Source organism: Engystomops pustulosus, chromosome 3, assembly GCF_040894005.1.
Source record: "Engystomops pustulosus chromosome 3, aEngPut4.maternal, whole genome shotgun sequence".
Taxonomy (NCBI): domain Eukaryota; kingdom Metazoa; phylum Chordata; class Amphibia; order Anura; family Leptodactylidae; genus Engystomops; species Engystomops pustulosus.
In genome coordinates this window covers 155,023,232-155,046,285 of record NC_092413.1, presented here as the reverse complement: position 1 = coordinate 155,046,285, position 23,054 = coordinate 155,023,232, and the positions used below count along the sequence as shown (strand labels likewise).

General features: G+C 40.3%; 1 protein-coding gene across 4 annotated transcripts in view; it reads left to right on the top strand.

Moving 5' to 3' along the window:
• The window catches only part of ACAP2 (ArfGAP with coiled-coil, ankyrin repeat and PH domains 2), a 51,661-nt gene that overhangs the window by 7,904 nt on the left and 20,703 nt on the right, over positions 1–23,054 (top strand). For 2 of the 4 annotated variants that reach the window (XM_072142649.1, XM_072142651.1), the window contains exons 2-15: positions 4,315–4,372; positions 4,837–4,956; positions 6,154–6,207; positions 7,878–7,936; positions 8,295–8,478; positions 8,583–8,627; positions 10,982–11,077; positions 14,134–14,208; positions 15,363–15,475; positions 15,741–15,761; positions 19,042–19,093; positions 19,550–19,650; positions 21,129–21,225; positions 21,320–21,522. In XM_072142649.1, coding sequence (XP_071998750.1) covers positions 4,315–4,372; positions 4,837–4,956; positions 6,154–6,207; positions 7,878–7,936; positions 8,295–8,478; positions 8,583–8,627; positions 10,982–11,077; positions 14,134–14,208; positions 15,363–15,475; positions 15,741–15,761; positions 19,042–19,093; positions 19,550–19,650; positions 21,129–21,225; positions 21,320–21,522 — 1,278 coding nt within the window. The remainder of the gene's footprint in view (positions 1–4,314; positions 4,373–4,836; positions 4,957–6,153; positions 6,208–7,877; positions 7,937–8,294; positions 8,479–8,582; positions 8,628–10,981; positions 11,078–14,133; positions 14,209–15,362; positions 15,476–15,740; positions 15,762–19,041; positions 19,094–19,549; positions 19,651–21,128; positions 21,226–21,319; positions 21,523–23,054) is intronic. The other 2 variants (XM_072142650.1, XM_072142652.1) reach the window with 1 other exon arrangement.

The following is a 23,054-nucleotide window of genomic DNA, read 5'->3' as shown; positions in this document are numbered from 1 at the left end:
AGGCAGCAAGTCGAGAATAAAATTGGCCTCTACATTTTGAGGTTTTTAATATTTCTTGTCAGTAGATTAAACTTGACTTTTAATTTTCCTTACCATGTGATACACATAGATACAGATGAGTAATGTGCTCATAGTGTTGAATGGAGCAGCAAGACTAATGCTATACCTGCCACTCCATCAATGAATGAGACTGGGACCTTCATCCTCTGGATTCCTGGTGTTTGCATGTTGTTCTCCACTATCTCATGGATAGGGGATGACATGCAAACTTAGCACAATACTTAAAACATATCAATCTCTATTCAACCATCCACAGTCTGAATGAATCTGCATCAACAGAGCATAAAATACTCTCTACTGGCAGAATGTCTATTGGGTTCTGTCAGAATGTGATATATGCGCTACCAAGATTTTCACATTAGGGGCTCATGTGGCAATGTAGTTTTCTACATCTGTAACCAATGACCATAAAAGTGTTGTCATCCCCCTGTACCAGTTATTTTTTGTATGAAATGTCATTTTGTTTTACTTGGCAGGATACAGTGGAAAAAGTATTAATGAAAGGATGAAAAAATGTAATATATAAAGCATTTATGAAACATCTGTATTCAATTTTGTGGGGTTCTTTTACTTTCAAATCGGATCATACACTTGAAAAGGTGAACAGTCTTTGTTCACCAGAAAAGAAAACTTAGTGATATAAGAAAGGCTGCATTGTGTTTCAGCAATGTTCTCTCAAAATTCTGATAAAAAAAATACAAAGTACCGAGGACGGTGTGGGATGTATAGCAAAGAAAAAGCCATTATGATGTCTAGGAAAAGCACTTAGACCCCTTTACATTTTTCACTCGTTAACGTACACTCTACACCCCACCTTGACAGATATTTTTGCTTAATTATTAAACAAGAAAAACTGAAATATCACATGGTCATAAGTATTCAGATCCTTTGCTCGGTATTGATTATAGAAGCTCCTTTTGAGCAGGGACACTTGCTCATAGATCCAGGCACTGGGACTGTAATTTTGCTAGCCATGCCTCCTTCCTTTTAAAAATCAACTTGCCAGAAGGGCTCCTGGAGGTTTTACCAGAGCCCCTGCTGCATATTCACAGGCTGTTACACTGTGCAGGAGATCTTGCCCCCTCCTGTGTTTTGAAACTTACTCTGCTACAATGAGATTGCAGCATGCAGATGAAGGGGGAGTACTGTGGGAGCAGGGGGAGCGTGAGACTGTGTAAAAGCCTGTGGATCTGCTTCTTGGAGGGGTTCTGGGAACTGCCCCAGTAGCCTTCCAGGCTTGTTGGCATAATTTTAAAGGTTGATTTTAGAAGGAAAGAGACCATGAATAATATATAGAAGAAGATTTTAGTCACAGTGCCTGGATCTATGAGTGTCACTGGTTTATCATGCTTGATTTTAATGGTAGATTTTCTTTGAATGTGACAACCAGTTAGACTCTACCCTTTTATAATGGTTTGTTCTGGTTTTGTGGAGGGTGGGGGGAACTGCTCCTTTCCAGCCCCTCCCATTTGGCAACTGCCTAGTCACACAGCATATGCTAATGAAAGGTACAATATAACATATCTTTTTTTTCTGTAAAACCAATTTTTAATACAAAAACACTTTGGCAGTGTATGTACTATGCTCTGTTGGGACTGGGGGAGTGCTAAAAATGGGTCTCCTGGTGACAGGTTCCCTTTAAGCTATAAACTGGCTGCGTCCTTAAGGGGTTAACATCTTTTTCAAAACATAATATAACATGCAGACAGATCCATCAGATACGTTACATCCAACAGAGTTAATAGGATTTTTAGTTGTTTGCTTGGAAAACCATGTTTTTTTTCCCTTGTAATTAAAAATAAACTTCACATGAGATGTTAAGAATTCCAAGCCCATTACAACAATAGCAGCCGACCCTCTCTTGTCTTCTCATTATGCAGAGATAATTAACATTTTATAAGCTTTTTACCATATACTACTGTGGTATTTACATAACACTTGTCATTGTATGTAATGTGTATGTATATAAATGTAGTGAAAATAGTGATCTCATGCAGCCTCAATAGATACACCCTGTGCAGACTGGAATATGCATTTTTATGGAAGGGAGTACTGACCGTTCCGCTTCTTATGTCTAACTTGCGTTTTATCTTCAGAGGACCATCACCCTAGAAGGCTAATTTGAAAAAACAAAATTGGATGGTCATTCATTGGAGGTTATATATCAATGGTTATGATTGGGTTTTTTGGTGTAACACAGTTGTTGTTTTCTCATCATCACATCAGCACCCACCTGAGAGAGTGATCCGCCCCCTAGGGACAGGAAACCTGAGACCTCCCTCCTAGCCTCAGTGGTGTCCTGTCCCTGACAAGACTTGAGTGTGCCTAGCAGGCTTGGAGGATTGCTACCTGTCTTAGGGCAGGTACTGTGGTCTGCAGTGCTGTTGAGGCTTGATGCCACAAGATCATTCCCAGCCATTGAGCTGAGGAGCGATCACCCAGTACTCTGGTTTTAGATCTGGTCTAAGGCAGCATGAGTGGGGTTGCTGTGTGTCTTGGCTAATTGTGGTATGTCAACAGTAATGACAGCTGCAGTGCTGTTTAACCAAACCCCTGAAGTATGGGTCGGGGCAGGGAGAGTGCCTTTTCCGGTTCCTGTGACACACGGCCGTCCTCGGTGTGGAAGCAGATGTGCAGGGAGATGGGTCCTGCACGTGCAGCAACGCCTCCTCTCCAGGCGCACCTCGCTAGTTGTAAGTGGTTTGGTGCCGGCAGGATGGAACTTTTGGCGCAGCAGGTCTTCTGGCCATGTTGGCGTCCCTCACAGAACATTTACGCGTCGGCGCACTGGAGAGGAGGAGGGATGATTACTGCTCACCCCTTCCCTCTCCATAGAGCACTGCAGGACCGGCTCCGTAACACGTCTTGTATTCTGTAATATTCTGTCGTGCACGGTCACGGTGTGGTGCTTACCACACAGTGCCCGGGTGCCACAGCAAATGGTGTGGCTGCAGAACGGTTCCCATTATGTTTGTGTGAATGACCCCTTACATTGAGCTCAGGGGGCTAAGAGGTGCTACATAAATTATGTTGGGCGTACTGCACAATTCACTGCACCAGAACATAAAAGCTCTAAGAAAGATATCAGCTAGCGCAGATTTATTTACTGCGACTTTTAAAATTCGCAAAAATCGCCCTAGTCACCTCCTGTTGTATATGAAGCACATGCAACTTTTAATGCTACTTTTTGTCAAAAAGTCACAAAAGCATCCAGCAATGCAGGAGAACCCTGCTGAGAGGCCAAAGCCCTTCATAGCACTGTCCCAAATAGTCGCCTCCCTGCACTGTGTCTATGTGCTTGACATTTAATTAGAATGTGATGTCTGACATCCATACATTATCCTCGTGTAATGTAGACTGATGGCATATTTTTAATTGTACCTTGTAACTATTAAGGATAAGTTTGTTTAGAAATGCACTGTGATATAAAAATATAAGGCTTAGTTCTGCAAATTTTTAAGAGACCTCAGTGATGAGATTCTGCAATAAACCTGTTGGTGGCCAGAGTTTTATCATGGCAGGGTTTTTTTATTTTTGTTTAAGATAGATAAAATAGGATCTGTTTGCAAAAACCATGAAGAGATGCCTGTTATGAGCACCCCTTGGTGTGAGCCTAGACTCTAAATGATTTTAAGGACTAATCAAACCTCAATATATCTATAGTTTGATTGGAGGGTTTACTATTAAACCACATATTTATAGGTTTCCATGAAAATAACATCATAAAAACGTGTTCTTGTGTTGTGGAGCATGGAATTGTCTAATTATGGGCTTAGCTTAGGAGAACAAAAATAGATGCAGTGACTATAGCAAGAACGGCTGTGGAGGAGCAATAAGCAGGCATAAGGATGATCCTCGCCTCTGTGCCAATATGATCTGTGTCATTCTACTTATGGCATTGGTTGTTAAGCGGGCCGTAAATGCACAGATCAACCAATAGCATTAGGCTTCATGTACACGACTGTTTATTTTGGCTATGAGCTAGACAATTTTTCCCGCTGTCTCGGTATGGTACACACAGTCATTTTCAATTGAAATCACTTGTGGCACGCACAATGCTCATGTCTGTAGGAGACCTTAGGGTGCTGTCACACGTTGCGCTTTGAGTTGCAAGCGTTCCTCGGCATGCCCCCTTGAGGCCCCCTTTGGTAACCTGTCTTAAAAATATGAAGAATGCATGCCTTGTTTTCGCAGTTTGTCCTTGGTTTAAAATTTTAATAACATTTTAATAACATTTTTGTCTCATTCCTGCAGAGCAGCCCTTGAAGATGTAGAAGCGGATGTAACAGAACTAGAGCAGAAGCTTGACAAGGTAAAACATTTTACCAAATTTACACATACATTTCTAGATAAACTGTTATGGATATGGTGTTTGGAGGCGTAGTATGCAACTACTTCTGTTCATATCCTATGTCTCCTGTTTATTTCTATGCTGTCCTATTCCAGGATGCCAGTAACATTTATTTCTGTTGAAATCCAAATGAAAGAGGCCATTTACTTCCTCTTGTTGATCTCTTCTATTCAGTGCCTGAAATATGGCACATTAGTGCCAAAACTATGAACCAACTAATAGGTTTGCTCATCAGCACCAAGTAAAGCTACTAAATGCAGCATCTTTTGGCTGACCCCTATGCTTAAGTGAATCAACATCCAGTCACAGCAATTTCTCAAAATTACTTTTCCACTTTACATGGTGAAAAAGTGGAATTAAACAGTTGACTCAGCACATACAGAGTCTTATCTGAACTGATAAACATTGTACTTTCTTCCTCCCAGCTGGTGAAACTCTGCATTGGAATGATCGATGCGGGAAAAGCTTTCTGTGCTGCCAACAAACAATTTATGAATGGAATCCGGGACCTGGCCCAATATTCTAGCAAGGATGAAGTGATTGAAGTAAGCATCGTCTGATCCAAAGAAAGGGAACTGCAGATATCTATGACCTTCAGTGCAGATAGATAACAGACCAATGTAACAGAAGGCTCTCTGTTTGTACAATCTGTATGTGTAATGAGAACAGTGTTATTATCATGCATTTTTTTATATTTACGGTAAAGCATCTTTGTATTCAATGTTCTTGTGGTCTGAGATTATCAAAATTTGTACCCAATTTTTATATCAGAATCCCTAAATATCTCTCATTAGAAATGACGTCTTTCTGTTGCGGCACTGTACCACGTAGTGAAAGTGTGTATAGCTTCCACAGACTTCATGTCTAGTACAATTATTGGATGTGTAATTGTCAACTTAGGCAGTCGTTTCTAAAAAATCAAATACAGGTGGTCCCCTACTTAAGGACACTCTACTTTTAGACGACCCCTAGTTAAAGACGGACCCCTCTGAGCACTGTGACCTCTGGTGAAGCTCTCTGGATGCTTTACTTTAGTCCCAGGCTGCAGTGATCAGCTATAAGGTGTCTGTAATGAAGCTTTATTGATGATCCTTGGTCCCATTACAGCAAAAAAAAATTTAAAATCCAATTGTCGCTGGGACAAAATAATTTGTCAGGAGCTACAATTATAAAATATACAGTTCTAACTTGCATACAAATTCAACTTAAGTACAAACCCTCAGAACTTATCCTGTACGTAACCCGAAGACTGCCTGTAATGAAATGTATTGGTAGTAATATAATTCACTTCAGTGTGTTTTTATGTTTTGAGTATCTTCTATATTGTAACTTAAACAAATTGTTTAGTTCTTATAATATTCTGGATTTTCCTGCCTTCTTCATGCTCTTCTTATTGCAATGATTTCCAGTGGGAAAGCAATAAAGTGCTATAGCTACAATATGGGCTAAGGTAGTTGTACGGAAAAACTGTTTTCGATTGAAGCCCCAAATGGAAATGATCTTCAATGGGCTGTATAAGAATAATAAAATGGCCTTACAAACTTTCAAATAGGAACCTCTGTTAGATAACCGCTGTTATCCAAGTTGAAACTCCTTTTCCTTTCTCAGTTTCCACTTAGCCTATTTGATCTTTAATATGATATAGGCCTTGCCTCTTGGTGAATATAAGTACACATTACCAATGTGTATTTCTGTACAATAAGTTATGTTTTGTTTTCTTACATGTTTGTTCCATTCTACAGCGGAGCTTGACAAAGTTTTCTGAAAGCCTGCAAGAGATGATCAATTATCACAATGTGAGTCAAACTTTTATTTTAGTACTTTTGGACAGTTCCTTTAAATTCCCTTTTTGAAGGCACCAATTAGACAAAATAACTCCAAAGCATTTAACTTGTGTTTTTCTTTTTAAATGTTCACACCATTATTTTTCTTGACTTCAGCACTGTAGACTTTAAAGTACACCTAAAACACTCAGAAAGGAAAATATTCTATTGGGGGACTGCACTAAAATGTTTTAACACCTTTATTTTAGATGATTAATAGTCAGCCTGAAAATGAGTATAAACACCCATTTAGGAGAAGACCAATAAGCAACATACACTAATCCATTAAGCTACTGCAATTAGGCGGGGAGTATGAGAATCTATATGAGGTCTATAGAGGAGAGAAAAATCTGTACTTTTAATAAACACCTATTATGTATTATCCCTGAGGAGTTATACATAGCCTGTAAAGCAGACTTCGTAGAGTTGCCTTACAGTTTTGTACACTTGTTTTTGCATTGTGCATGCAAATATTAGGTTAACGTTAAGCTCAAGATTATTACAATGATTTATTAGATTGTCTGTCTGTCTGTCTGTCTGCTGAGCAAATTCCTGTTTGACTTGATAATGCATAAGGAAAAAGGATATCCTCCTTGAACTTAAGAAAAGGAAACTTGTATCTTATCTGCTTGTATGTAGTAAATTTATGTATCTTGTAAACAGGGGCATAACTAGAAGAGGCTGGGCCCCATAGCAGACTTTGTATCTGTCCCAGTAACTGCAGACCACATGGGGGAAGTAGATGGAAGGAAGCTAGAGATGAGACATTTTTAGTCCTAACATTTTTTTGTGTTCTGTATGCTCATCTGTGTACTGTAGAAGATTTTACTGTTCTATACATATTGATTTACAATGTGCAGCATAATATGTATATAATGGTTTGCATTCGCCATTCTTTAGTGTGTTGGGTCAGATGCCGTGGCCCCCTGAGACTGCGGGCCCCATAGCAGCCTCTATGACTGCTTCCACTATAGTCATGCCCCTGCTTGTACACAGGGACTAGCTACTTAATTTTAAAATGGCAGTATGTATATAAATAAACCAAATCTGTAGTTTTCTATGAAGCCTCATGCACTCTGTTTTTTTTTTTTTTTTGGCCGTTTTAAAAGCTGCATAAAGTACAGCTATTTCATTGCCCCATTGACTTGATTGGGCAGGTTTATGGTGGTGTGGGAGGCATGGTGCATGCGCTGTACCTCAGCACACCGCAAAGGAGCAGATTGAACGCACCTTGAAATATAGAGCAGGTCCTATTCCTTCATGGATTTGAGGCACAGTTGGCCTTATTCAATGGCATAGTGACTTGAGTGGTACAGTAATTACCAAACTTTACTATAGGTCAGTTCCTTCAATGACTATCATAAAAGTACCACATCAAACACAAGTGGCACCCAATGGATTTCCTTGATTTATGAGGTGGTCCATATACCGGTAATTACTGGTATGGCAAAATGTAGCAATCTACAATATTTTCTCTAGCATTTTTTACTGGATTACTGTAGTGATGGAGACTAACACAGCTTAAATGGATATTACTATCAGTGTGTGGGTTGGTGGGAGGAGGGAGTGGGAGTGACAAATAAATTAAAGGGTCTCTTAATAAATCAGAAGCAATAACTTTTTAGAACTTTTTGTCATTTTAGATTCTTTTTGACCAAGCCCAAAGATCTATCAAAACACAGCTCCAGATGTTTGTCAAAGAGTAAGTTGCTTGCATAGTACATATTTTTATCTTGTTGATAAATTTGTGAATAATATGTATCAATATAAGTTTAGTAGAGAATGTGAAAAGTATACTAAACCAGCAAAGACCTACTAAGCATTCTAGAGATGTTGAAGTCAGTTGCTGCCCTCTCATGAAGTAAGGTGATAACTGAACTAGTTGACAAACTGGTTGTTTTTTCATATATAATGCAGTGATTTTGAATTTCTAGTTTTTTTTAATACCATAATTACTATTACAACAGAGGTGCAGTACGTCTTATTTCCAGTCTGACTTTATTATAACAATACAATAGGAATTCCAGTATAATAATAAATTCTTATGCTTTCTTTTATAGCGATCTTAGAAAGTTCAAAGATGCCAAAAAACAATTTGATAAAGTTAGTGAGGAGAAAGAAAATGCCCTTGCAAAAAATGCCCAGGTGCCAAGAACTAAACAACATGAAGTTGAGGAAGCTACAAACATACTGACAGCAACTCGAAAATGCTTCCGGCATATAGCTCTGGACTATGTCTTACAGGTAATGGGCTCAAAGTGATGAGCATTACCCCTTTTCTCTTTGAGTTTTGGTGACAATGTAATAACTAGCCTTGCACTCATGGCTTTTTAAACTTTACTTTATAGATAAATGTGCTTCAGTCAAAAAGAAGGTCTGAAATTTTAAAATCTGTAAGTATTGAAGAAATCAGCATAATTATGTTATGTTGGTGATTACGAGTATGTCAAAAGAAGAGTCCCTCTTTCTCCCCTTATCAGACTCCTTCCCTTTTTGCCCATTGCACTGATCACATACTGTTCACTGGCATAATCTGTCTTTTAGAGATGCAGAGGTTATCATCTTACTGAGAGATGAGGCTGCTGTTCACGTTTATAAGGAAGGGAACTGGAGGAGGGAGCATTGGCAGAGAGAAAAAAGACGAGGCAAATGTACACTGTGCAAAGGCACTGCTGTGTCTAGTGTTTTTATTCTTCTTGCAGTGTCGGATTGACAAATTGGTAGTGCTGTATAATGTCCTCCATGCTGCTGCCTTTTGGTGTGGAATGAGGGAACAGGGTTTTCTCTTCTCTGTATTCTGTATTTGGGTGTCTTCTTTTTACCCTCATTGGTCGGTCAACTTCCTCTCCTCTTAGAAACAGTTAGGGACAGCCCAGCGGCATGGAAGTGCCATACTGCTACAGGGACCTGGATGCAGTGACAGTTGGGCGATGCTTAGCAGATTGAACAGTTGGTGTAAGTAAACTTATAACCAAGGGGGTGTCCTAGACAACCATTTAACCTTTAAATTTAAGAGTCATTGGAGAGCTAAATTGTTACATATAATAGCGACTCTGGTGTGGGAGCAATGACTCCACCATCCTGTAAAAGTTACTGGATGTATTTTAATTGCTTAGACCGTGGAGATAATTTACCACCTTCTTATATAACTTGTCTTATTAATGCATGAGTGACACTGTGTATATCATACACCTTTATCTTCCCAGTGTTTGTACCACCACTTCACTACTTGCAGACAAGAAAAGTAAACAAGATGTGTGAACTGGTGATGTGGAAAGGCATAGGCACACAAAGGCACTGCAGTGTCTAGTGCTTTCAACGTTCTCACAAATGTCGTGTTGACTAATTAGTGGTGCTCTAGAATGTCCTCCATGCTGCTGCATTGCCATAAGGACCTGTGGGTGATTTAGAGTCCCAATTTCCTTGATTTAAGATTTTCACACATATTGCAGAAATAATATTCAATTAAGTTATTTAAAAAAAAAATTAATTGCAGTAATACTTTACCTTTGCAAAGTTCACTGCTAAACTGCATCAGATTCATTTAATAGGACATGAATAGGCTAGCACTGGGGGTGTAACACCTGGCTGCAATGAGAGCAGTGCTTGGTACACTAGAAACAAAGCAATCTGCTTTCTGCTGTGTCTGTAGTGTAGAGACAGCCAATCAATCCCCTATTAGTAACCTGTTCTTTGGTTCAGTCATTAAAGGTTTAATTGCAGCAAATGCCTTTTACGTTTTCCATTCCTTATGAATTTACCTCTAGCTTTATGTACATGAACAGCTTGCCACCGTTGCCCACTAAACAGTGTTAATTTAGGTCTTCCACATGCATTTTATTATTATTCTTCTATTCAGACAGTGTGCCATCCCCTCGTTGTGTTTCGGTAGCTCTGCTAGAGCCCATTAGTTTTACTCCCCTTGGTGACTGTTCTGCTTTATTTATTCTATACCTGATTTGTTAATGCAATGCTTTTTCTTATACAATATTTTATCAGATGATAACCTAAATAGTTGGAAATTCACTAGTAGGAAATAGAATATAGGAATGCATTGCTATTTATCTGTTTCAGATCAGGTGACTTGTATTGACAAGTGCGTCATATTGTTTATAGGATTTTAAATATTGTAGCATAATACTGTTACAAACAGTCTTGTATTGGCCTGCCTTCATTACATCATTGCGTTCATTTCTGACAACATTAATGCCCTTGGATATACAGATGAGTCTGCACAATCTGCACATTTGCTTTTTCTGATTCAGGGGAGGCATATTGATCTCTGGACATTCCTCTTCTATCTGCAGGATAGGTCTGAGCTACTGTGTCTCCGTAGTTTTCCTTTATGAGCTGCTGCAGGGATGATTCAAGCTGCTTGCATTTTCCCCACTTGTAATACATAGATCTATAACTTGTTCTTTGCTGTTGCCCTTTTTATTAAAATATTAGCAGGAAGAAACATCACATGAAGGAAATTATAGATATTGTGAAACGTGTTCTTTTTTAGACGGGAGAATGGGTTTGTACTTGATTTTGCTGACTCACTGAATGCATGGTTCCCATTTCAGCTGTGCAGACCAAGTGCTGCATAACTAGAGGATATCTGAAAATGTGCATGCTTCTTTTACATAAAATAATTCCTGTGGGCGTGTTGCAAAGCAACGCCAAAATCTGTGCAAACAAGTTATGTTTACGTTCTTTTGCACATGTTTTTTCTTGCCTAATATTCCCTTTTGTCTGCTTACAGATGCTGTCTTTTATGTATGCCCATCTGGCTTTCTTCCATCAAGGATATGACCTTTTCAGTGAACTGGAGCCCTACATGAAGGATTTAGGTGCACAGGTATATATACTCGTATTCTTTTTCTTTATTCAGATTTAAAAAAATCCAGAAAGATGGGTGGTCTTGTGTTTCCTGTCCTGAAGGAGTTATATCCTTTTGAACATTTTTATAAAACATGGACATGCTACGGTTTTATTTTATATGGCTGTGTTATGCAACTTAATGGCCTGCGACACTAAGACTTTGGGGGATATTTATTTTCATTCTGGAAATGTGTGTCTAGTTTTTGGGTCTTATTGTAAGATTTTGGGCTTGCCTGATTTATCTTAATGGTTGATAAATGAGGCGTGTTGACTTTTTGAGATCTTTAAACAACATCTTGTCTACACCTGCTGTGGACTGGGTTTTATTTGCAAACATGGCAAACTTTGTGAAATGGCAGAAAAGTTCCAAATAAGGCGCAAAATTCTTTAAAAGCCAAAAAGAAAGAAACAAAACAAAGAAAGTTTGATAAATTTCCACCTCTGCATCCAAATCTAGCCACACTGATGTTTTCTCAAACACTATGCCACCTCCACAGCAAGTGGGCGGGGTGGGGACAGCCCATTAATTACATCCTGGTGCAGGTTACACAGCAAATCTGCACCTGGCAGGACCTTCTATAGTATATCTGGTGCATGATCGCAGTCCAGAAGCTAAGAGGCCGGGACAACGTGCATTGCAGGGGGACACACCATGCACCAGCTGCAAAAAAAAAAAATTTAGCTTACAGAAGTATATAAAAAATGTTTAAGTTGTTGATGCCTGAAGCATGGGAGTGTAGCATACATCACCCTATTGACTCGTGGGTCAAGGGGGAGTAGTGGGTGTTTGTTCAGGTTATCTGACTGGCGTTGTTTTAGTGGGTCCTGTAAGTTATAAAGCCATACAGTGTTATTTTGAAGTAGACTTGCTCTAAGGTGCTAGAACTTTTATTTGGGCTATAGTATATTCCTTTTTCCAACTAATTTCACATCCCAGAGTACACTCCATTGACTTTTTACAATGTAATAGGAAGTAAAGCTGTTTTGGAAGAGGTTCTTTTTTTCACAGCACTTAACCTCCATGGTCACATGTCCATGACCATATGTACTAAAACCTTGCAATTGCATTGTAGGAATTTCGCAAATTGTAGGAGAGCTTGAGGCTTGTTATATGGACTCTGAAGGTAGCTGGAGTATGTTTTATGATAATAATAATCATACTTATATAGTGTCATCATATTCTGTAGTGCTTAACAAATCATGGGGGACGTAACAAAATAAAATAAGACAAAACAATCAAAACATAGTCGCATGGAAACAATAGAATTGAGGCCCCAGCCTTACAGTCTGAGGGGGAAGGAGTTGACACAGAGGTATATATGTGTTATGTTGCACTGCTAAAAAGGACGACCTGTTTTGATGGCATATAGACAACAGGGCTTGTTGTCTGGATACTTAACAGAAGAAATGTAAAACTGTTTACATGCAATACAAAAACCCCCCAGCATTTATTTCCTAACCCCTTGCCCCACCATGAAGTTCCCCAACTTCATGGTGTGGCAGTTGCACCAATCGCAAGTGTAAAGTCTGCAAGGGGTATTGTGATTTGACACATTTAACTCCGTAGGTTTTGCACTTTATCAATAGTAATGGTCCTTCACAGATCACGTTCTATCATATGTGCGAAATGTAACAATGTAGTTGTTTCACTATATATAACATCTTGTCTGTAAGCTGAGGGATTATCTACGTTGGAAATCAACTTGTGGTGGCAGATGTAGTAGATTTGCAGAAAAATCTGTAGTTGAAAATTTGGACACTATTATTTATCCCTTCTACTCCATACAATATATTACTGAAAATATTAGGAGTCACCTCAGAGTTCCTTGACATATCCAAATGCACTCGGACTTCAGTGTCTTTTGCTGTACCTATTTTGATTAAACTTGTAGGCACAGGCAGTGGCTGAGATCACCAGTCACGCTTTGTGTTCAGTTTTTGAAACTCAACGGTAATTGAAGGATGTAATTCTATGCATTTGTTAAAAGCCACTGGTGTATGTCCAGTATAAGTGCACTGAAGTTTAATGTATCCTGGTCTGTTTAGCAGGTGGTCATCAAACGCAATCTTTAGAAGATGATTAGAGTAAATATATATATTATTTTGGAATAAAAGTGTTGCCTCAGCATTGCATACTATGTAACGCTGGGTTCACGTCACGTAAATTTGCTTTATGTAGTAAAGACACATCAGGAGGAATCCGACGTGTCCCTACAACGTATGGCACAGACGTATCCCACTGTATACCTAGGGGAACAGTGTCCATCGACAGCAGCTGGGGATTGGCTGCCGATGAATGGGATGTTCCCCCAATGATGTCACTGTCCTTATATGGACTGGGTCCACCCTCCTGTCTAGTGATGTATGCACTCAGCGAGGCTGTGAGGAGGGATGCAATACAGGCAGTCCCTGGGTTACATACAAGATAGGGTCCGTAGGTTTGTTCTTAAGTCGAATTTGTATGCAAGTGGAACTGTATATTTTATCATTGTAGAGCCACACAAAAATTAGTTTTACTTCAGTGACAATTGGAGTTTAAACATTTTTTTGCTGTAATGGGACCAAGGATTATCAATAAAGCTTCATTACAGACACCTTACAGCTGATCACTGCAGTCTGGGACTATAGTAAAGCATCCAGAGAGTTTCACCAGAGGACACAGTGGGCAGAGGGGTCCCTCTTTTAACTAGGGGTTGTTTGTAAGTCGAGTGTCCTTAAGTAGGGGACCGCCTGTACACTGTATCCGCTCCACATAGCCATCCATTGCCTCCGCTATGGGCATACATTGTTCCGGAGGAGGCTGCAGTATGAAGTATGGAAAGCTTGCTACGTCTTTCCATCCTGAATTTTTTAACGGAGAGAATGTTTAGTGGCCAGACAACGAGGCAACAACTATGCCTCCGGCTTCTACTATTTGTCAATGTATACGCTAAGTATTTCGGATGCTTTCCCCATGTATATGTTTAGCATATAAAAATAACATGATGTGAACCCACCCTAACTAGGTCTTTCACTTTTCCTCTGTTGTTACAGCTAGATAACCTTGTTGTTGATGCCGCTAAAGAAAAAAGAGAAATGGAGCTGAAACATTCAACTATTCAGCAAAAGGTAAGTGGTAAGGACTTAGCAATAAAGTCTATATATTGTCAAGATACAACATACAAGATATGCTGAATATTAGTATGTGAGTAAGCGATTGTCTCTTCTCTGTGTCTGATCTCCAATCAAGGTCACGGCAGCAGTGAAATAGATCCTCCGGTGAATTATTTATCTTGTGCCAGTACCTAGCTCATAGTACTGAATAATTACAATATGCCATTAATTGACCTTCAGGGAAGTATTTATTACGATATATCATATTAATTGTGCATTCACATGAATGTATGTCCGCCAAGCCATAGCCGTGCGGACATACGTCCGGCAACAGGATGAGGAGGAGGGTTACGGCGCCGTAAACCTGGAAAAGATAGGACATGTCCTATCTTTTCCCTGTGTACGTAGCGGTACGGTGCCGCACGTGCACTACACCGTACCGCTCTGTGTGCCCAATGTTGGCCCACGTGGGGGGGGCATATATATGCTTGTGGCTGTATATATACGTCCCCCCAACGGTCGTGTCAATGCAGCCTAAGAAAGTGAAGACCCTATATACTAAACAAATGTAGAAATTAAACAATACATATCCAATATGCAAATAACCGCATGAAAGGATACAGGAGATATTTCAGCGAGACTTCGATGCCATGATTAAATGTGATGAATGTGACAGAGTGTTGTGGCTTCCATTATAAATTTGTATGTGCATCCTAACACACTGATCTTACGAACCATCTCTAACTTCGACTGCTTTCACACAGCACGTATGGGGACGTATATCTGATATGTATGTCCCCATAGACGGCTATGGCATCCCAGTGGCAGTACAGTGTGGCACCGTACCGTGCACAAGGAAAGGATATAGCATGCTCTATCTTTCCACATGTTTACATCCAGGCGCCGTGGATCCCTCTGGAGAGGGGAGGAGTGAGCATGCTCCGGCCATGTTTAATGTAAAAACCCCCAAGATCAATCCTTTTAAATCATACAAAATCCTGTACAAGATTTCACATATGTTTGTGTCTGTGGCTGGGCCGTTGCTCCATATAACCGTGTTATTGCTCTATAATTTTATTTGTATATGTCCCCATGATCTGTAATGTTGGCACTATGTAAATATTTCTTCTATTTCTTTCATATCCATCCTTTTTCTGCCATCCTTTTAGGGTTTATCTGCTGATGACTCCAATTTAGAATGCAATGTTGATGCAGAAAATGGTATTGTTATGGAAGGATACTTGTTTAAGCGGGCCAGCAATGCTTTCAAAACCTGGAACAGGTAATGGCATGAGCACAGGGCGCACTAGGGTGGATTTTCTGTTCAGAGAGAATATACTTGGCTTTGGTGCAGTACAGACACTGGCTGAGAGGAAGCATTAGCACACAATTGTAAAATGCCACATGCTTTGGTTTTTATTTTGTATGGCTGTAGCTGCAATCTTATTTTCTGATTTCATGTCATGCTGCTGCTCTTATTTTGCATTTTCACTCCTTCTCCTCCTTTCTAGTATGTTTTAATCCTGCCCCATTTTTTCACACGACAGGAAAAAGCCAGACCACAACAGGTATCAACCAGCCTCTTGTTCCCCCTTCATGTATTCCATGTGGCACGTACCTTTCACTGTGAACCCTGTACGTAGATTACCTGCAATGGATGGACCTCACATTTAGAAATGCATATTTGGTACTTTGGGAGCGATAATTTACAGCCCATTACCTCATTTTTGTCATTTGAAACTAGGACCCAAACATTAGCTCTACTGAGAATATTGGGTGTATTTCCGTAATGTAGTAGTTGTTTGAGATATCACCACTATTGGACTCTCTTAAGCACACAAGTTTTTTGTATATCTGCATAATTGACCCCTTTTATCCAAATTTGCTACAATTTTGCATGAATAACTTTTTGACGAGTTCACAAAGATGTTCTCTCCGGAAAGCTTGTCTGATAGTCTCCATTGCATGTTGTCTTCCTCACAGGGTTGCATATTCAGCTTGTGCTTGCAGCAAATACTTGTTGTTTTTTGTTTTTTTTTTTTTGCTTTTATTTTTACTAATAAGTTTATCACTTCTTTAAATATTTACTACCAAGTTGCCAACACTTTTTTTTTTTTAAACTCTTGCATGTCTCCAGTTGTACATTATTTTACATGTTTGGTGCAGCAATAATTAAGGCATTTTGCTTATACATTATCCAAAATGATTATGTTTATGCTTTAGCCATAATCTGAATGTAATACATAATAGAGTTTAAGCAAAACCGCTATTCTCAACAGATCTGGGAGGATAAGAATTCTAGATTATCATATTTTTCTGGATGGATAATATTGTCAATCAGAAAAACACCTTCTAGATCATGTTTCTTTCATTGTCAAGCGTAGTGTTATCATCCAGAACATCAGCTTTAGAGTGATATGTAGATTGATTGGATAAATTCACAAAGGCAGAGAGTTTAGCACTGAAGTCAAGCTCCCGCCTCTGCATACCCCCTCTGCTGTGAATGACGACATGACCTAGACTTTAGGAGATGTGGTTAGTGTTTTCTCTGGACACAAGAGAGTCACTTACAGTGAAGGGTATGTTCTGAGACCGGGAGAGCTTGACTTCAGAGCTCCAACTCTCCACCTTTGTGACAACCAAGTTACATCTCACTGCAAAGTATATTCTTTTGGATGATAACACATTGTCGCACCATGAAGTAAACATGTGTTTAGCTACTTGACAATGCACTGGTAGTGGTGTGTTAACTGGTTCCCTTTTATCAGAGCTCAAAGAAATATTTAAACTCCTCGTGTACAATATTGTACTGAATACAATTCTCAAAATGCTCTAGACAAAGGTTTTTGAAGGAACACTAAGCCTAGAAATAAATGAAACCAGCACTATAGTTGCACTCAGTTTGTCAATCTTCATATCTCCAACTGGTGACTAGTTAGACAGGATCCGGGCACAAAAGTGGGCCTGATTTTGTGCTGTTTTATTGTGTCTTTACTGCAGACCAGGTAGAGAGAGAGGATGTTCTGTGGCCTGTTTGTTGCAAGATATATAGTAATATGAAAAAAAAATTGGACCATGCGAAATTTGAAGCTAAAGGGATTTTTTTCAAAGGGGGGGGGGGGGAGATTTTCTCTTTTTACTGTTCCTTCAATTGCTTTGGTATGTAGTATTATGGGTGCTTCCTTATTTGGGGATATTGTCTACTACCTTTGTCTACTATTAATCCATCCACTAACAGAACTCTGTATCTCTGTGCTTGAGTTTGGTTTCCTCTTTTCTCCCATGCCGCTGTTTTCCTACTCGCCTGCTCCTGTGTTCTCTATTTTCCATGTGTGTTGTAGCTTTCCATTTCCTCTATCCTGCTTTAGTATTTCCTCTTTTACTTCTACCAGAGAATTATAGGAATATAACCAGATTGCTGCCTTTTAGTTTTAATGCCAAAACATTGTTCCGATCTATTTTTGAGTTTGTGCATAACAAATAGTTACTCCGTTTCAATTTAAATATTAAAGGGGTATTCTCGTCTGGGCATTCACATTCAGTTTGATTAATCTGCCATATATAAACATTTCTTCAATTAGATGCTATTAAAATTTTTTTTACCTGTGTGAAGATAATTTCTCATAAATGTAGTCGTCTGGTCCCTTAGAAACAAGACTGTGTCCTTGGATATAGCCACCTCTGCTGGAGGGATTGCACAAAGAAACAAAAGGTTTTTGTATATGAAATGTCTTGAAGTTACTGCATGTCCCAAAGCTGTTCTGTGGTGTAATGATTGCTGAAGCCAGGTGGTCAGACAGGGCTCAATAGTGCATGTCTGGCCATCACTGCCAAATGTGAGGTGGTCGTATCCGAGGAATCTATCTTGTTTCTAAGGGACAACATAACTACATTTATGAGAAATTATCTTCACACAGGAACATTTTTTTTTTTTAATATTATCCAATTGAAGAATTGTTTACATATGGCAAATGAATTAAATCAAATGTAAATGCCAATATGGGAATACCCCTTTAAGCATTTTATATACCATGTGTTTTTATGTGTATGGGTAAGCACATGTTTGTTTATGCAACTTCCCCTCCACCACCACCGCTGGACACCTCACTATATTTTTTCTAACTCTCGGACATCCCATTTCATCAGTCAAAACAACTTCTTGTACCAGAGTTCTGGTGTGCAGAGAAAGGTAGATTCTCTTTTAGCAAAAGTTTCTAAGGTGCTTATATCTCTGGCCAGCAAAATGGTTACTCCCATAATCGTATAAAGAACACTCAAGAAATATAAGAAAATGTCTCTTTTATTAGTAAAGACTCATGCACGCAGACAAATTTCTTACTATGGGCCCATACACACGGCTGCTGTTTCTCTGGCCCTGTGTGTGAGCCGACAGCTCAGGGCTCTAATCTCAGAGCAGGTCCTATTCCTGGGTGTGTTTGTGGCTTGGCCATGTGAGTATACCACAGATCTATTTGCCGTCCATGATGTGCACACATTTGTGTGAATGAGGTTTTAGAAATAGAAGGCACAGTTTTACCCTTCATTTTTTCAGAAATGTAACATTTTCACTGAATTGATAATTTTTAATAACATGAGTAGAATGTAAACCACAGTGCACTGTCTCTTCAATGCTATTTTTCAATGATTAGTTAGACCGCTCCTGTTTGTCCACTCTCGGCCATTCCCATTTCTTTGTGTGCAAGTTCTCAAATTACACTGCTGTCGTCCAGTTGATGGTTAACGGTGTACTAATTGTTTGCAATAAATTTTCATGTTATACTGGTGAGGGATATGTAATGAAGATGTATTAAAATATCAATCTGTGCCTTTTAATCTCCTTATATGTAGGCGCTGGTTTTCCATACAAAATAATCAACTTGTATATCAGAAGAAGTTTAAGGTGAGTTATATTTTACTTATTATGCTGATTTGAAGAGATTACACACAGTGTATGGGGGAATTTATGAAAAACAACCTCGGCAAATTTGGTTGTATATGCTGTACTGTTTATACAGGCAGTCCCAGGGTTACATACAAGATCGGTTCTTTTTTTGTATGCAAGTTGGAACTGTATATTTTATAATTGTAACCCCAGGCAAATTTTTTTGGTCTCTGTGATTTTAAAAATGTTGGGTTGCTATAAGAATCAGGATGAACAATAAAACTTAATTGCAGATACCTTTGATAACTGTTACAGCTGTTTTTTTTTTAGCCCAAGGCTAAAGTACAGTAAATTACCAACATCCAGAGGGCCGTTTGCGTTCTTAAGTAGGGCACCGCCTGTATATTTTTTTTTATTTTCCTCCAGGGAATTTTCTAGTAATTTTATACAATTGTTCAACTTCTCTCATTGCAGGATAATCCCACAGTTGTTGTTGAAGACTTGCGTCTCTGCACAGTAAAACACTGTGAAGATATTGAGAGACGCTTCTGTTTTGAAGTGGTTTCTCCCACTAAGTAAGCTTTCGTTATTTAAAAGTATTATTCTATAGATGAGGCTTTATACCAGGGGTCCCCAAACTTTTTACTTAGTTGGCCAATTCACTGTCCCTCAGACCATTGGAGGGCTGGACTATAAAAAAAAAAAAAACTATGAACCAATCCCCATGCGTTGCTGCGTCTTAAAAGAAATCTACAACCAGACTCGGGTGATTTGACCTGAGAACACCTCCCTCTGGGCTTTGTACTACTGATGCCAGCACATAGTTTGGTTAGGGACAAAAATCTTTAGTTTAGTTAAAAAAAAAGGTATTTTTTTATGATATACTGAAATGAGGCTCCACTTACGTCACCAGGCCGATTTCAGTGCATTTAATATACAAAAACTACTACAATACCTCCTTCGAAAAAGGAGTCCCCCGCCACTGAAAAGTCCCAAGATCCTTTAGTTCTCAGTAGCTCCTTCTACATCTTATGTTCTGATCCCAGTGATGATCTAACAGGTTTTGTAGCTCTTTTACCATAGTAATGACCAACTAATTACATATTTACCGTATATACTTGTGTATAAGCCGAGTTTTTCAGCACAAAAAATGTGCTGAAAAACGTCCCCTCGGCTTATACACGAGTCAATACTTGTAAAAAATAATTAAAAATGGACTAAAAAAAAATAAACGTATTTACTCACCCTCCGGTGGCCCCGATGCGCAGCGCTGCTCCCCCGATGTCATCGCGGCTCCTCTTCTGGCTTCCGCGCCGTCTTCTTTAACATCGTGCTGGGCGCCACCATTGTTCTTCTCCAGTGCGGCGCCTAGTATGACGTCAGCAGCGGCGCGTCATACTAGGCGCCGCACGGGAGAGAATATACATTCCTGGAATACCCCTTCAAATAATGCACACTTGTTTTTGCTGACACAAACATAAAATCTGGCCCGACTTCTAGACTAGGGAGGGGAAGAGACCAACCTGCCGAGCGGGAATCTCCCCGGTGGCTTACACAGCCAGTCTGCCCCTGATCACCATCACTCATGAAGCACTCGGGGGCCGGATAATTGGCCCCAGGTGCCCCTGCCGTCTTCCCGTGCTCACTTTGTAGGAGCCCCTGCCGCCTCCCCACGCTCACTTTGTAGGAGCCCCTGCCGCCTCCCCACGCTCACTTTGTAGGAGCCCCTGCCACCTCCCCACGCTCACTTTGTAGGAGCCCCTGCCGCCTCCCCACGCTCACTTTGTAGGAGCCCCTGCCGCCTCCCCACGCTCACTTTGTAGGAGCCCCTGCCGCCTCCCCACGCTCACTTTGTAGGAGCCCCTGCCGCCTCCCCGCGCTCACTTTGTAGGAGCCCCTGCCGCCTCCCCGCGCTCACTTTGTAGGATTATGTAGTCCTAAGCAATGTTAACTGTGCTGAGAACTTGAAATGTATTTTTTAAAAACCCACAAACTGCTAGAAACTGTAAGAAGCTGAGTGTGTGTTTTTTATTCTAACTGAAACTTTTTGCAGGAGCTGTATGCTGCAGGCGGACTCTGAGAAGCTGCGCCAGGCATGGATTAAAGCTGTCCAGACTAGTATTGCTAGTGCGTACAGAGAGGAGGCCGAGGTTAGCTGATATTCATATGTACACACCTTGCATAGGCATGTACTGATTAATGATTAGTTGATTTATTTTTAACAAAATTTTATGTATTATACAGAAAATGGACAAGAAGCCGTCCATGTCTAACTCTAGCCCAGTGTCTGAATCAAAAGAGAAGCTGGTTAAAGGGGAAAGTGCCCTGCAGCGAGTGCTGTGTATCCCTGGTAATACAAAGTGCTGTGATTGTGGCTTAGCAGATCCTCGCTGGGCCAGTATTAACCTTGGCATCACATTATGCATTGAATGCTCAGGAATTCACAGGTATGACATTATTACTCTGCTCACATCCTTTTTTTGGTGGTTGACGTTATTAATAAAATCATGTGTGAATAGTAAAAAAAATACTTATGCCTCATTCACAGGATAGGAGATAAGTTTCAGATCGGAGTCTTCCCTGTGTTCAGCACTGGTGGGCTAATGCATGGCTAATGCTCTAGTCATCTCTTTGTGGCTATGATCAGAGCCTCATACAAGTGAATGGATTGTCAGTCACACATGCACACATGAGAGGATTCTAGGGGGCTTTCAGACCCAGTAATCTGTCACTTATACCTTATCCATAGGGTAGAGTATAGGTCTTTCATGGGACAATCCCTTTAAGCCCTCTCAGTTAAAAATCCACAGTTACACAAAATACACTCACCGGCCACTTTATTAGGTACACCTGTCCAACTGCTCGTTAATACTTAATTTCTAATCAACCAATCACATGGCGGCAACTCAGTGCATTTAGGCATGTAGACATGTCAAGCCAATCTCCTGCAGTTCAAACCGAGCATCAGTATGGGGAAGAAAGGTGATTTGAGTGCATTTGAATGTGGCATGGTTGTTGGTGCCAGAAGGGCTGGTCTGAGTATTTCAGAAACTGCTGATCTACTGGTATTTTCACGCACAACCATCTCTAGGGTTTACTGAGAATGGTCCGAAAAAGAAAAAACATCCAGTGAGCGGCAGTTCTGTGGGCGGAAATGCCTTGTTGATGCCAGAGGTCAGAGGAGAATGGGCAGACTGGTTCGAGCTGATAGAAAGGCAACAGTGACTCAAATCGCCACCCGTTACAACCAAGGTAGGCAGAAGAGCATCTCTGAACGTACAGTAGGTCGAACTTTGAGGCAGATGGGCTACAGCAGCAGAAGACCACACCGGGTGCCACTCCTTTCAGCTAAGAACAGGAAACTGAGGCTACAATTTGCACAAGCTCATCGAAATTGGAGAGTAGAAGATTGGAAAAACGTTGCCTGGTCTGATGAGTCTCGATTTCTGCCGCGACATTCGGATGGTAGGGTCAGAATTTGGCGTCAACAACATGAAAGCATGGATCCATCCTGCCTTGTATCAACGGTTCAGGCTGGTGGTGGTGGTGTCATGGTGTGGGGAATATTTTCTTGGCACTCTTTGGGCCCCTTGGTACCAATTGAGCATCGTTGCAACGCCACAGCCTACCTGAGTATTGTTGCTGACCATGTCCATCCCTTTATGACCACAATGTACCCAACATCTGATGGCTACTTTCAGCAGGATAATGCGCCATGTCATAAAGCTGGAATCATCTCAGACTGGTTTCTTGAACATGACAATGAGTTCACTGTACTCAAATGGCCTCCACAGTCACCAGATCTCAATCCAATAGAGCATCTTTGGGATGTGGTGGAACGGGAGATTCGCATCATGGATGTGCAGCCGACAAATCTGCGGCAACTGTGTGATGCCATCATGTCAATATGGACCAAAATCTCTGAGGAATGCTTCCAGCACCTTGTTGAATCTATGCCACGAAGAATTGAGGCAGTTCT